Here is a 14,271-nt window from a genome sequence, read left to right on the forward strand (position 1 = left end):
GCTAGTCTAGGGCTGGTCCCTCTACATACCCATCGAAGCAGTGGCAGGAATGATAGGAATGGTGATGTGAATGGCTTTGATCCACTTCACCATATCCAGTCATCATCGGGATTTAACGCCCTTTTTCTGTACTGATCTCATGTCGTGCGCTCTTTCGTGTCCACCCCGTCTATCCAGTCCGACCACGACTTTTTTTTTTTTTTTTTTTTTTTTTTTTTTTTTTTTTTCTATGTACGATGTGCACACGATTAAGACTCGGCTGATCTACCTAGATAGGATACGTCAGTTGCTTTCGTAGGCCGTGTACTAGCCAGTTGTCGATGTTTCAGATGCTACAAAATGTTTGTAATACTAAGGTTAGCTACCTATCCTTTATACGTCAAGATGATGATGGATTGTCTAAGTTAGGGGATCTAACTTGGGGAATTTGGAGAATTTGTGTGACCCGTTCGGACCATATTTTGATTTACTCCAGGTTTAATTACCGTAGGTTTGGTTTGGTTTGGTTTGGTTTGGGTAGACCAACCAATGAACGCCACATGTGGCTAATACGATGATATCGGACGTCTAATACAAGATCGCCGGGGTTTGCAGCGTAAAGTCTACTTTTCCCACATACGTACGAAAATAACAAGGCCAAATTAATTAAGATCAAATATGCTTAACTTATACGTTGTGGTGTCTATTAAACCCTTCACACTGATTCCATAATCCATGTATACTTTATGTAGATGTTTTTGAACGTGCCCTTGCATAAAACTTCACCTCTGACGGAATATACTACCCTCACTCCTCAGCTGCCGGACGTCACCTTCTAATCCGAAATTATAATGCACATCACCGCCATCCCAAACCCTTCTTTCGGGATATCGCGTATTGTCGTTTGTACCATCGTTCGCATCCGTACCTTGGATCCAGGCCGTACTAGGTGTTGTTAGTATTACTCGGTCGTGTTAACTGAACATTTTAGTAGGAACAGGAAACCCCCAATTGCCTGGTCATACACAAAGGGCTGGATATTTCCACGCTGGTGGTCCCCACTTACTCTACAATACGGCGTTGGAATTTACGCTCAGTCACTTTTGTAATCTGCTGACCGCCAGCCAGATTAAACAGGACAGTGTAATCGGTCTCGTAATGCTCGCATCCAATCACCTTAGGAATAAAGGCGTCGCTCCAACCTGGCATCGATCTATTGAGAGGTGGTGCTTCATTCGGGTTAGTTCTCACCAAAATATCCTATCCATAACACTGATTCGGTACGGAATGCTCCTAAAGCTTCAGGAAACGGCGGTTCCATATTCGGAATACCTCCGTGGCTAGTATCTTTCATCTGCCGGGTAGAATATTCGCCGCCACTCGTGTAGGCGTAGTAGCTATAATCACCTCCGGGGACGAGGAGTTTAGAGCTGAACCCGTCCGGCGAGGCAGTATAAGAGGATGTCGTATTCCATATCGACATTCATATCGACATTGACAAGCCGTATGGATTATTGAACTTGGTAGGGCTCCTCCATTCCTATAGGCTCCTTGGACATAAATAGAGAGAAGGCACCATTTGCAAAATGAAGCTAGTCACCTCGAGTTCATCTTTCGTAAAATTTAAGGTTCGGATACCTAAGCACGTCGTGTTCTCTATGTTCAAAGCTAAGTCCATAGTTAAAGTATTACTTATCAATATTATCACTATGGGTGTCAGCCATATAAACGCCGCTAAGAGCATAGCTGGTCGACGGCGGGCTTCCCATTCAAAGACGTATAAAATGCGTGATGGCCAATTGCGCAAGCAACTCCGAAGAGGAATGATAGGCACATAAACCATGCAGGCCGCCAATGCCACCATTTTCTAGGAGATGACATCGTGGTAGAGTAAGGGGGTGGCGTTCGGGGGCTTCTCCATACTGTGCTTGGCGTATTCAAGAGATTGGCGCGAGAGTCTGCACGACTATACTGAAATCTGTCGCGGGGAGAAGATGGATTACGAGGATGCAACGGGGGACTGATGATCCATATGAACATACTCAAACTGCACTGGAGCCGGCCGTGATGCTCGAGAAGGCTCCGAGGACTTGTAAATGCTACCTGGCTTTTGATGTCGGTCGAAGGTATCTGGAGTTAAGTTCGGGGGTGTCGTAAATAATAGAGAGCCAAGGTCTCCATCGTCTTGCCAATTCATTATCGAGGTCGTTACTGATGGACTGGCCAATCTAGTTGCACCCATGATAGGAAGCCATTCCCGCGATCTAAACAATACGGAGGAAGGATGAGTGGACCGAAAAGTGTTGTCAGGCAGAGACCTAGAGGTAAGTGATACATCTTCGCTAGCTATCCGACGATGAGTTGCCGACGCCGGTGACGACACCAAGTTCTTCATATCTGAGCGTTGGCCGTGTTGAGACTGGATCCAAGGCCAATTAGCCCAGTCGCTGGATTCACCCCTGCCAAAGACTGCTACGTGTGACTCGATGAGAAGCACGGAACCCCATCGAACTTTAGATAGGGGAGCGAATAGGAAGTTTCATAGATACCTACTAGGCACCTACCTAGTTACCTACCTAGGTAAGCTATCGGTGAAACGTGAAAGACGATATATAGATGGGGGGCAGCAGAAAACCGGTCATCCCCATAAGCCTCCCGGGGCCTATTTGGCTACTCGAATTATAAAAATATGTGATGCGAACAACACCATGTGAGAAAAGGTGCGTAGGCAGTCGAGGCTTCCAGAGCACGGCAAAAGTTCGATCAATATTCGGCAACAGCTGTTACGTCGTGTATAATATAAGTCCCGGTATGTTATACAGCAGCTCACCCCGATGACGAAACCCCGTCTAGAGTTACCAATATGTAGTGACCTCAACAACGCCCGACTTGGACGCCGAGAAAGAAGAAATGCTTTCAATTCCTACAGAAGCTTGTGTATCAAGACCAAATTTGCCACGAAAGTGAAATTCAGTAATCACAGCTTGTGCGGCTGAAAATATGTTACGTCAAAACACGTAGATCCTAACAAAATAGGTACCTAGGTATGTATACAGATATGAGCTTTCGCCTTTAGCAGCTTCAAGTAGGTTGCGGGTATTGTATTATGAATCTACTAAATCGAAGCCTTGTGCTATTCCTATCAAATTCCCGTTCAAAGTTGAACCCTTTGTTTAGCTATCTAGAGGTTTCGTAGAATAGGGAATACGAGAGAAAACCGGGAGGATTTAAGTATTGAGTAGACCAGTGGCTTTATATGAAGGTATATATTCCAAAGAAACGGCGAAGAGTTATTTACCTAAGGCTAGTCTAACGAGTTTACATAGACTATGAGATCATTTCATGTACTAAGATGTGCTGACCTACCTAATGTACAGTAATATAACTGGTAGCTGTATTGTGATAGTGTTATTTCTTCTATACATGTTTCTCAAGTTAGTAAAGTGCTATTTCTATGGTAAGCAGCGTTAATACTAAACATAATATCATCTTTTTTGAATGGGGAGAAGTAAACAGTAGACTATTATACGCAGCTAGCTGGTTCGCAAAGTATGTTAGGTTAACAAGTGGCGCTCAGCCGTAGTAGAATCTCTCTCGTTTACTAAAGAGGTTCCCGACCCCTATTTCGTGATACCCTGTCGGACGCATGGGGACTGATTCATCCAGATGATGTCTAACCCTTTACTTTTCCACTCCTTTTCCTACGATACCATATTTGGTTATCCACATGCTTGTGTTTACAAGTCTTGCGTGTTTTTTCTGTGTATTGTGTACCCAAATCACATATTCCATAGGCCGTAGCCTCCCAACCCAGGAGTACTCGAAGTAGTGCACTGATGTCGTATACTGGGACCACAAACGATAATATCAAGGGTCACTCCTATGTTCCTACATAGTACGTTTGGTTCACTCATGTACGGGTCTTGATGTTAACGTGGTTAGAGCTTGGCTTTACGCACATCCACCTCGACTTGGTAATTGAATCATTTTTTATTTGGATATCCTCTAGGTTAGGAGGTTAGCACCAAGGATAGCCGGTATTATATGCGGTAAGTTCGCGTTCAGGTTCTTGGATAACCGATCTGTTGAGTAGATAGTATGCCTATAGCTTTTCGATGTTAGCTTACGAGATCCGGACTCCCCACACCACGATACGAATAGTAGTACACGCTCCGTGTAGATATAAGAGTGGGATGCCAAGCGACCAGCTTTGCGACGCATAGGCTGCCTCAAATAGGACCTAGAAACACAACGTCTAAGTAGATCATTGCTACTAGAATAGAATCCCGTTAGACGAGGCTCATCTCTGACGAATGTTCTTAGGCTTTCGCTTCTTAAAAACCACAGTGGGTGGATTACTCTCCGCGTTCCCTTCTTGCTTGACGGGCGCATCTTGATGATTCTCTTGGGACTCTGGTTTGATAGACCATAGCGCTTGGTCGTCGGTCGTTTCTTCCTTTTTTATATCAGATGTTGGGGTTTCTTTCGTCCCCCTTAGTAAATCGGCTGTTTCATCAATAGAATCCTGAGGATTATCCTCGAACTTGGGTGGTTTCGCTAGGGCACCGCTGAGCAGAGCGTCTAACTCTTCATCGTCCTCCGGAGCCTGTTTTGTATCGCGACCCCATTTCCTAGGCTTCTTGAATAGACTCTTGATTGCATTCTCCTCTTCTTCCTCGTCTACTCCACTTTCATGTTTCGGTCGCTTCCGTACGCCAGACGCGATGGCATCGACATTTTGAGGCTTGGCATCTGAATCGTCTTCTGCCTTGGGTGTATCGTCGATAATCCTCTTGCTAGTAACGGTCCATTCGCTAGCCATGGCCATCTCTCTCCTCAGTTCGGTTGGCACATCAATGCCCATCTCGGCCAATTGCTCCCATTGCTGTTGACGCTGCGAACCAGCGGCTTGTGTTTGCGCTTGCAACGAGGCTGAAGTTGATGTTCTACTAGTGCTTGCTGCATGGTGATGATCCGAAGAGGCGGAGCCGACTATGCCATTTAGTCTCTCGACTTCCCGCTTGGCGCGATCCTTCTCTCGTTGCTCTTGTTCGTGATTTCGGTGTAGGTCTCTTAGGAAACGCTTTAAGGCGCCTTGATGCTTGGCGGTAGCTTCGTGATTTTGACGCTCGAGTTTGGTATCGCGTACGTAGGTGCTACAATGCTTGCACCAGTATTTAGGAGTTGATTTCCAGTATTCGGACATGGTTGGAATACCGCCTCTAACGCAAGGTAGGTAACAAATTATGAGATGGAAAAGAATATACCTATCTTTGGTACCTACACGTAAGTACCTAGGTCCTATTCCGGTATCGATAGTCGTTTAACGGGGCTTGAATAAATTGCACTAATTCGAGGTACATTACCTACTGTGGGATGGGATTACGTAATTACTGGCTATACTGAAAATTGGTGGGCTTCGCCCACTCATTATAAACCCTTCCTAATACAACATCTATTCCAATCCCAATATCACTACCTAGGTATGTATGTCTTACAACCAACCGCTTTTAGTTATTTGAGGGTAGGTAACTATCAATAGGATTAACCTAATATTTTAGGTTTGTTGACGAACCCAATCAACATCTCGTCGTACCGTTTATCACCTAGGTAAGTAATACCTTTTCCGGCAGAGAGCTGGCAGAGACATCAAGATAAAGAAGTTCGAACCATGGTATTGCATTGATATGCTACAGGTTTTTATAACATTATGTCCTAACTCCCATGTTGCTATCACTATGTTACTCCTCATTTCCCTCGTATCTCACATTAAACCATCTCGTGATGGTATACACATGCATTAGTTCCAAGCTTTCCAAGCTAAAGCAATCCTAGTCACTTGCAACCCTTATTGCTATACCATCTTGTCTGATAAACTTATCCTAAGAGTGTGCTGGTTTTATTTACAGGTAGAAAAAGGCCACCATTGCGGTGAAGACTAGCGCACCGACAGATCCAACCGAGATACGCGATGATCCGCTCTGGGGCGGTGCCGAAGTCTCACTAGGAGCACTAGGACTCGGTGGTGATGAGCTCACCGGAACGGTAACACTAGCACTAGAGCTAATGCTGGCGCTGGCGGTTGCACTGGCGCTGGTATAAGAGCTCGGTACGCTGCTGGGTGCGGGAGCCGAGGGCCCGGGAGCCGACGAGACCGGAGCCGAAGGGGCGGATGGGATGGGTGTGGGAGTGGCCGTCGGAGTAGCCGGGGGAGCAGGTGCGCTGCCTGGTGGCGTGACTTGGACCTGGCCATCCGTGTGCTCGCTCACAGGCACATACGTGCTCGTTGGGCTAGGTGTTACTGAGGCGCAAGGCGTAGTAACCTGTTGCACTTGGCCATCACCGATCTGGCAGATGGGAACAGGGACTGAAGTCGTAACAACCTGCGGCTGGCCGTCTGGCAAAGCGGTGACGATAGTAGTCAGAACAACGCTAGTGCCGACAACTTGACCATCAGGTATCTGCGAGGCCGGGTCGTCTGAACCGCATGGGACGGCGATGATTGAGACAGGTGAGCACTGGGGAGCCCAATCGCGATCGTATAGGTTATAAAAGTCGCCAGACAGACATCGGTAGAAAGTCTTGGAGTCTCCTAACGCCAGAATATTGTTTTCGCAGACGGAAAATCCACTAGTATAGAGAGCACCAGCTTGGGCAGGAGCATCGAATTGAAACTGGTAGTTGGACGCGATGTAACCGGTTCGGTCTTTGGCGTCAAACGTAGAACCATCCTTCAAAGTCAACACAAGAATTCCATCACTACCGCACTCGGCGCGTTTCTATTCTAATCGTTAGCAGCCATTACGCATTTATCCTAATCAAGATCCGGCTTTAATCTAAAACCGTCTTGTCCATACGTACCTGAGGCTGAGAAATACTTCGCTTCTCAGTAACCTCTGCGACGCTGATCTCAAACTTGCCGTCGAAGCTACCCGTGCAACCGGCTGGTGCAGTGCCAGTGGGAGTTAGCTTGTCGGTGATGCCTTGAGGAGCCGCAATGGCGATGCCCAGAAGGGCGGAAACGAAAGCGAGCGTGAATCGCATATTGTAAATCTCAGTAAGGCTCCCTAAACGATTGACAGTGTATGTTGATGGTTGGTTGGAGTTGATAGGCGCTTAGAGGATGGTTGGATTATTGTACAAGCCGGTTTTAGTAACGAATGACTCTACCTCCAATGTTTCACTGGTCAACTCTTGCCTCTCGTCCTACTCGTATTACAAAGCCTGTTCTGAACAGTAAAGGGATGAGAAAAAAAACAGTTAGAAAAGGGGGGGAACAGCCCTTTTCACTTGTTTTATATCCTTATGCCTGTTCTCAAAACCAGGATTCCTTTTGGAGCCGTACGCCTAAATCTCATTCGTTGGAATTTACCCTTCATGCCTTCACGTACGTGCTCCACGTACGTAGCTACACACATATCCGACATCCCATTATTTTTGGTTCACATATTGCATCTAAACAACCTTGCGGGTAGGCTGGTACTCACCCCAGTTCGCCCTTGCAATCAAGATTAAAGTAACCGAAAGGAGTCAACTCTTATTATACACTATCTATCTACACTTGTATATACATGTACTTTGTAGTCGATCTGTAACCTAGGTTAGATTTTTATATTTAGAAGATTATTTACTTGAAAAGTGATGCGCAGTTCAAATATCGCTCCTGTTCAGGCGTATTAAAGTAAACCAACTAACCGTCCTTAGTATATAGGTGCTTACTTACCTAGGCAGGTAGTCGTTATTAGCTGTTACACCTACACACCTTTTGCATATGCCCTTTCGGAGCAAAGGGAGATGCAGGTTTATTGTATAGGTAGCTGCATGATGAAGGCCTGTGCGAACATTAATGAGTAAAATTGCTAGTTAAAGGCATTTAGTTAGTGATCATAGCTCTTAAGGTCTAAAATCATTCTACAACTGTATACCTTGCGTACCTACCTACCTAGGTAGATGGCTTTCTCTTTGCTTTTTCTTTGGGTATATCATAGACATGTACATTTAACTGCAGAAACGGTCAATTTGCACAGTGTATATGAAGTAACTACCTGATAAAGACCGATATGCATGCACAGATGCATACCTAATATATATATATCTATAAACATGTTTCTATTAACAGCCGTCCACGGACATGTCTGGTGATTTGTATAAGTACCGCGTGTATAATGTCATGCTGAAAATATCAATCGATATAGTTGGCCTACCTGGTGTTCCCGTCTTATCTTTCAACTTCAATAAGTAGGTACTTACTTATACATAGATCTAAAGTATATGTAGAATAATATATATGTATGTATATTTCATCGGCTAATATGGCCTCACAGGTAAGTACTGTACCTATTGTATGAACCTGACTTAGGTACTTGTCTACGTACGGTACCCTCTTCTTTCATATACAAATCTTCTCCGGTTCGAGAGTGTCTATTGTTACCTACGCAGGAGCTGTCAACTTACACAACGTGATTAAGATTGATATGTGTTACATACCACTACTGCAAGTAACCTCCGCCTCGAGGCTGTATTTCGCATCGTACCGCCGTCGATAGAATGGATGAGCTGAAATAAGATTATTTATGAAAACACCGCAGTAACTTTGTGATATATGTTTGATATGCATGAGGTCACCTTAATAGCTCACTATAATATCTTGCCTATTTAAGTCAGTGCATATATGTTTATCTCTTCATTATGACCTGTTCTAGGATCGAAATCAAGCTTTCCCCCCGGGGAACCCCAAGACTACAACCCTAGGTGCCAATCGCCATTTCCCGTCCCATGGCGGCTGGGCGGCAATCGAATGTTAGTAACATAGATCGGAGATGATCTTCCCTCCCTAGTGATCCACCGGACCCACTGGCATGTAGATAGGAAACTATGTAAGAGACATGTTTTCTTTCTTTCTTTCTTTTTGTACCTAACTAATACGTATTTTCTATGCCATCTGGCGTTTAATTAACTCCGATATATATCACTACCTAGGCTAGGTGCCTAAGCAAGTTGCATATTTACCTACTTGCTTGAATTCATTTTATAAGAATGTATGGCCTGACGGCACAGTCTATGTAGGGAAAGGGAGGCTAAAGGAGCGAGCTTATCAAGACGACGATCTGAACAGACACGAATGTAGCCGTGATTAGAAGAATTGGTAGAATGCAACCCTCCGTAAAGCTAATAGTCCAATGAAGCTCGTAGATATGGCTATGGGAAACAATATCGACCTGTTGCAGGCGGGATCTTTTTCCTATTGGATATACCTACCCTCCATCTAAACTGGGTCCGTCACATTTTCAAACAGTACCAAGGCTTAACAAGTGCAAGACGCAGGGGTAGTTATTGTATGTAATGTAAGTTATAATGCATGGTTAGTTTCTTCCCAGCTCGGCTCGGCAGGGGACGAGAAATGCAGGGATGACGGCCGTGACGCGCTATGATACAAAGCCGTCAATCCAACCCAACCCCCTCGATATGGCCATAGAAAGATGTCAGTCCTACCTTACCATGTATTCCGTCAATATGTCAGAATGATGATATCAGGAGGACGAGTAGCGGCTAGAAGAGGGAAAAACAACCCTTTATCACCGGAGGCCTATTTGTCGTGCAGTACAAGATAATGTCATAAGACCGAGGTATCTGCGACAACACCGTGAAGTATCGCGAATAATTAGTACAGGTTAGTAAGGGCCATATATAGCTTCTCGCGGTAGAGCGGCAATGTGGCTCAATAACAGCCCGAGGTTATAAGGATAATGTTACGAACGACTTGTCATCTACCTGTTATAACATCTGATGCGGTGCTCGGCCGCACAAGGTACGAGTTTTCAACACTGAACATTTTGAAAATTGCTGGTTCCGAGATGGAAATCTTCGATCTTCAATTTATAGCAATCCTCACAGTCACAAGCACGTCCCAAGATATCGGCTTGTAGTTCGTATATTGTCATGGATATCTTATCGACACGACGCAGCAAATGCAGCAGGCCTAGCTATAACTAGTAGTCTGACTAGTAGTCTCTCGGAGGACACTTAAAAAACAATCATTCAGGGGGAATCATCTATGTGCAAACAACGGTAGCCACCGCATCTCTCCCATCCTTCATTCGCTCATGACTTCATGCAACCATATCCATTTCCGTTTTCCAGAAGACCTTTCCCTCATTTAAACCGTTTCGCATAACCGTCTTATTTGGTCAGGATGCGTACCATATCCTGTACCACTTCTCTCGTTTCTGGTTCAAGTTGCTCTTCCGGCGGTCCGAGGACTTGCTGGAAGACATTTAACAGCTTCGGCGTCAGCTCTTGCACCGTTGGGTTTGAGAGCACATCTAGAGGTTTGTAATCAGCATAGTATCCTCCAGGTAGTTCTATATGGCCATTTTCAGGCGGTAATGATGAGGTATGCAGAATGTGGGCTTACATAGTTTGTGCAGGCACTGATAAACAGGCTTGTTCTCCTCGTAGTCTTCTTTTAGAGGCAACAAATCAACAAGAACAGGCAGTACGTCCGCAATCGGAACCTGATCGGGATGGGCTAGTATCATGCGGCATAGGCATCCGGCGGCGTTGTCTTGCAACCGAGCGTCCTTGATCTGCAGCAAGGGCTCTAACTTCCCTAGGACTTGGCTATAAGCAGGAAGGTACGTCTTTGCGTCTTCTGAATGATAAATGAGCTGTCCAGTTGCGTACGCCGCGTTGGACTTGGTCTCTTTATCCTCGTCGGAGAGGCGATGCAGTAACGGGCGTAACAATGTTGAGGTATAAGGCGTCACTCCACTGCCCATGTATGCGACGCATTCAGCTACCACACCGACAGCGGTTGATCGCTCAATAGCCTCGTTAGAACTTAGGAGTTTGATGATGGGCTTCTCAAAAACCTTCCAGACCTCGGAAAACTGCGGGCCTAGGGCACAGGCAAGACCGATCAAAACATCTAAAGCGGTGTCTACTACTAACCAATCCCACTCGGAGCTCCCTTGGGACTCTTCCTGGTCATCTTCCTCACCGAGATCTAGCTGGCAAGGGTGCGATCGGGTAATGATGGTACCGAGTATGGTCACGGCCTGCTCCATCATATCCTTCTGTCCCAATATAGCCGGGCCGCAAGTCTTCAGCGTAGAAGCAACGCTGCGGTTGATCTCCGTGACAGCGTCCCTAATGAATGTTAGCATCCGTCTTGCCTCCATTGTCCAAGGCAAAATTTGTAGATAGAAAAAGTTAAAATCAGATCTAGTTCAAAATACGTGTTCTCAGCAACCGCATAAAGCGTCTGAGTGAGCTGGGTATAACGTAAAGTAGTCATCATTGGAACCGGAATAGGAAACAGTAGCAAGTGCACATAAGGAATAACTTACCGGTCGGACTCATCGGGCCAGATATGTAACGTAGCGGTAGATACGATCTCGCCAAGCTTGGCGATGTTGGCGACCGGCTCTAGCTTAAGGGGAAAACCAGGTTCCCACTTGCGGCCGGTTTGCTTTTCCATGACTTCCCATACGCAAGCATATGTTCGCCAGAGGGTTCCTATGGAAGTCTTGCGGCACCCCTCGTATGAGTGCTCGGCAAAGGGAGCTACAAGCTCTATAGCCTTTTCGATGTAGGGCGTGCTCCTCTCTTTAGCGGCGTAGATGACGTCGCCCAGCACCTCTAAGGCAATTTCTTTCTCAAATGCTTGTGCGGACACGCCGACAAGGTCATCCCAATCATCGTCATCGTCGTCATCCATGAAATCCTCATCTTCGTCATCTGCGCCCTCAACACCCTTGACCTTATTCTTTTTGCTGTGCATGACAACCTCGTCGACAAGGCCATCTTGATCTTCTGGGAGGTCGAACTCAACTTCCTCTTCCTCTTGTTCCAGGCTGTCAAATAAACCCTTGAAGATACCCGCGAGAGATTCACCCAAATTCCCTTCGTATACGGTAGCTAGCTGGCTCCATAATATGAATGTAGTCTCTCGGAGGCGTGGATTGCCAAGGTGAAGGGCCTTCTCGCTGGCCACTAACAGTGGCAAGACGTACGGGCTGAACTCCTGCGCACCGACACCGAGAGCGATGCGGCCCATAGCGTCACAGACTGAGCTTCTCAACGCGAGCTCTTCTTCACCACTCTCAACCATGATATAGGAAGACATGGCTTCCATAGTCTGCTTGAGAAAAGGGATGAATGCGCTCTTGATAGAGACAGCGATAGCACCAAGCGCACCCGCTGCGGCAGACTTGACCTTGGGGTCTGGATGCGACAAGAACGTTCCAATACGATGTATCATGCTCTCTCCATATTTAGCCATAATGTCCGCTCCTAACCCCTCAGCCATGGAGTCGATAGCGCCACAGACGGATCGAATAATCTCGACATTTTTCTTATCAGACTCATCACCGCTAGCTGCATCCAAGTTCAAGACCAAAGCGGTCATGATGCTATCATGGTGGGGAGACATGGTATCAGATAGATCCTCGCCCAAACGTATGAGACCTAGGAGAGCCGCATGGCGAACACTTTGTACGGGATCCTTGAGGAGGTTTAAGACCATAGGCATGACCGACGCTATCTGGGTAGACACGAACTCGGGCGCACCTTCGGCACACGTACCCAGGGCGAGTACACAAGCCTTGCGTTGCCCTGGGTTCTGCGAACTGGCATAGGCGGGAAATTCGTCGAGCAAAGATACGATAACCTGTCTCGGCGGCAAGTCCGTGGCCAACTGATCTATCAGAGATAGAGCCGTCCGAGCGGGTGTTGTGTCTTCATCGTCGTCATCATCCGCTAACTCGGATAGGATTACCAAACTCTTCTTCATGAGCTGTGCGCCCATGTCAGGGATGCCTTGGATCTTCAAACGGCGGTATTTGACGCACTGCGCGAGGAAGGAGATCGCTTGAACCCGCACGTCGTCCTCAGCGTTAGTGTTGATGGCTAGGTCAAGCATAAACTGTACCAAGTCTTTAAAGTAACGGGATATCAGAGCAGGATCATAGGCCAAAAAGGATTGGAAGACTTCGAACGACTGCTGTATTCGCTCGTCATCGCCGCCGTCAACGGCGTCTTTCAGTACGTCAACCATGGTAGGAACAAACCCCTGGACGATATTGACATATTCTTCATCATTGTCGCAGTCGATCAGCATCAATAGGGCACTAATAGACTGCATGGTATTGACTCGCACGTCACGGCTCTGGGGATCTCGAATAGTCTTAGTGAAGAGCTCAAACAAAGTGGATAGGTGGTCTTCGAAGTAGGCGGGGTTCGCTTCCAGGAGGCTGAATATGATATAGGAGCCGACCTCACGGTGGGCGACATTGTCGGAATTGGTCAATTGCATAACGGCAGGTAGCAAGTCGCCCCATTGCTCATTATTAAAATCAATCGTTGCGATAGAAGCAATAATACGGGATTGGCCGTGACGGCACTTCGCGTCTTGCTCTCGGACGATAGCTTGGAGGAGCTCATTGCGCACAGCAGGCTTCTGGTCGTCGGCAATCTTCTCCCAGTGCTTGGGAACGAGCCGTAAGGCTTGGACAGCAGCCAACATGCGAACGGTATCTTCGGGATGGGAAACTATGACATGAAGCAGACCGAGTAGAGAATCCGGGTGAGGATAGAAGTTCTTGCGGAGCTCGGCAGTTGCGGCCTTGACCTTCTGCGTGTCAGCTGTGAGGTAAGGAAAAAGGAAATGTTAGCAAATATGAGACTAGCTAATTGTCGGCTCTATTTGTGTGTATATATGAAGTACACGTATATGCATATCTTGCAAGTACTTACGAATTTGAGATGCCTGGAGCAGCTCGACGAGCCTTTGCTGATCCATGGTGAAGGAAGTCGACATAGAAGTTCTGGCGTTTCTTGAGCGTATAGGCCAGCGCAGAATTCTAACAAGTGTTAGATATAGTAAGGAAATGGAATGGACCGGGTTGCGTCGACGACCTTACGTCTACGACGTGGTCCTTGGCCCAGATTCTTATTCCTTTTCTAACGCTGCTCCTCCGTTGACGACGAAGGGTTGGGCAACAATGAGGACCGAAGAGAAGAAAAAACAGAGTATTTAAGGTGTGTTGGAAATTTTTAGGTGGGGTCCGTCGCATAGAAAAATTAAAATTTTATTGGGGACCTCTGATAAGATATGATAACTGATTCGCTAGCTACATGTAAAACTACAAAGGCATTGTACTTTACCCCTCATGTCCTCCTTGTTCGTCTACCCCTCCAACATGCTTTAAGTAATTAATACTCTTTTTTACATATCTACCTATTTAATGTATAAAGCCTAGTAAGAGGTATTGTACCTGAAATACTTTTATA

At 46.3% G+C, this 14,271-nt stretch overlaps 5 protein-coding genes across 5 annotated transcripts; all 5 read right to left on the reverse strand.

Moving 5' to 3' along the window:
- Positions 1-1,137: 1,137 nt before the first annotated feature.
- F4813DRAFT_365946 (uncharacterized protein) lies at positions 1,138-1,635 on the reverse strand. The gene has a single exon (XM_049243976.1). The coding sequence runs from the start codon at positions 1,460-1,462 to the stop codon at positions 1,220-1,222; it is 243 nt and encodes an 80-aa protein (XP_049097940.1). The 5' UTR covers positions 1,463-1,635; the 3' UTR covers positions 1,138-1,219.
- Positions 1,138-2,082, reverse strand: F4813DRAFT_365947 (uncharacterized protein). The gene is made up of 2 exons (XM_049243977.1): positions 1,660-2,082; positions 1,138-1,607 (listed from the first exon to the last, which is right to left on the reverse strand). The coding sequence occupies exon 1, from the start codon at positions 2,017-2,019 to the stop codon at positions 1,714-1,716; it is 306 nt and encodes a 101-aa protein (XP_049097941.1). The 5' UTR covers positions 2,020-2,082; the 3' UTR covers positions 1,138-1,607; positions 1,660-1,713.
- Positions 2,083-3,920: 1,838 nt separating this feature from the next.
- Positions 3,921-5,420, reverse strand: F4813DRAFT_150856 (uncharacterized protein). Its single transcript, XM_049238951.1, has one exon. The coding sequence runs from the start codon at positions 5,183-5,185 to the stop codon at positions 4,280-4,282; it is 906 nt and encodes a 301-aa protein (XP_049097942.1). The 5' UTR covers positions 5,186-5,420; the 3' UTR covers positions 3,921-4,279.
- A 15-nt stretch (positions 5,421-5,435) lies between these two features.
- Positions 5,436-7,635, reverse strand: F4813DRAFT_365951 (uncharacterized protein). The gene is made up of 2 exons (XM_049243978.1): positions 6,841-7,635; positions 5,436-6,758 (listed from the first exon to the last, which is right to left on the reverse strand). The coding sequence occupies exons 1-2, from the start codon at positions 7,021-7,023 to the stop codon at positions 5,883-5,885; spliced, it is 1,059 nt and encodes a 352-aa protein (XP_049097943.1). The 5' UTR covers positions 7,024-7,635; the 3' UTR covers positions 5,436-5,882.
- A 1,974-nt stretch (positions 7,636-9,609) lies between these two features.
- On the reverse strand, positions 9,610-14,011 carry F4813DRAFT_365957 (ARM repeat-containing protein). Its single transcript, XM_049243979.1, has 3 exons — positions 13,735-14,011; positions 11,328-13,623; positions 9,610-11,127 (listed from the first exon to the last, which is right to left on the reverse strand). Exons 1-3 carry the CDS (start codon positions 13,796-13,798, stop codon positions 10,341-10,343), a joined length of 3,147 nt encoding a protein of 1,048 aa, XP_049097944.1. The 5' UTR covers positions 13,799-14,011; the 3' UTR covers positions 9,610-10,340.
- Between the last annotated feature and the right edge of the window lie 260 nt (positions 14,012-14,271).

This window comes from Daldinia decipiens (assembly GCF_022478715.1).
Source record: "Daldinia decipiens strain CBS 113046 unplaced genomic scaffold F4813scaffold_26, whole genome shotgun sequence".
In the NCBI taxonomy this organism is placed as follows: Eukaryota; Fungi; Ascomycota; class Sordariomycetes; order Xylariales; family Hypoxylaceae; genus Daldinia; species Daldinia decipiens.

Excerpts from the sequence above, each read along its gene's own strand:
- F4813DRAFT_365946 (XM_049243976.1), bottom strand. The coding sequence starts at position 1,462 with ATGTCGATATGGAATACGACATCCTCTTATACTGCCTCGCCGGACGGG.
- F4813DRAFT_365947 (XM_049243977.1), bottom strand. The coding sequence starts at position 2,019 with ATGTTCATATGGATCATCAGTCCCCCGTTGCATCCTCGTAATCCATCT.
- F4813DRAFT_150856 (XM_049238951.1), bottom strand. The coding sequence starts at position 5,185 with ATGTCCGAATACTGGAAATCAACTCCTAAATACTGGTGCAAGCATTGT.
- F4813DRAFT_365951 (XM_049243978.1), bottom strand. The coding sequence starts at position 7,023 with ATGCGATTCACGCTCGCTTTCGTTTCCGCCCTTCTGGGCATCGCCATT. Across the intron at positions 6,759-6,840 it reads GAAGTATTTCTCAGCCTCAG|AAACGCGCCGAGTGCGGTAG; the intron begins GTACGTATGGAC and ends CGATTAGAATAG.
- F4813DRAFT_365957 (XM_049243979.1), bottom strand. The coding sequence starts at position 13,798 with ATGTCGACTTCCTTCACCATGGATCAGCAAAGGCTCGTCGAGCTGCTC. Across the intron at positions 13,624-13,734 it reads GCTCCAGGCATCTCAAATTC|CTGACACGCAGAAGGTCAAG; the intron begins GTAAGTACTTGC and ends CTTACCTCACAG. Across the intron at positions 11,128-11,327 it reads TGGCCCGATGAGTCCGACCG|GGACGCTGTCACGGAGATCA; the intron begins GTAAGTTATTCC and ends AACATTCATTAG.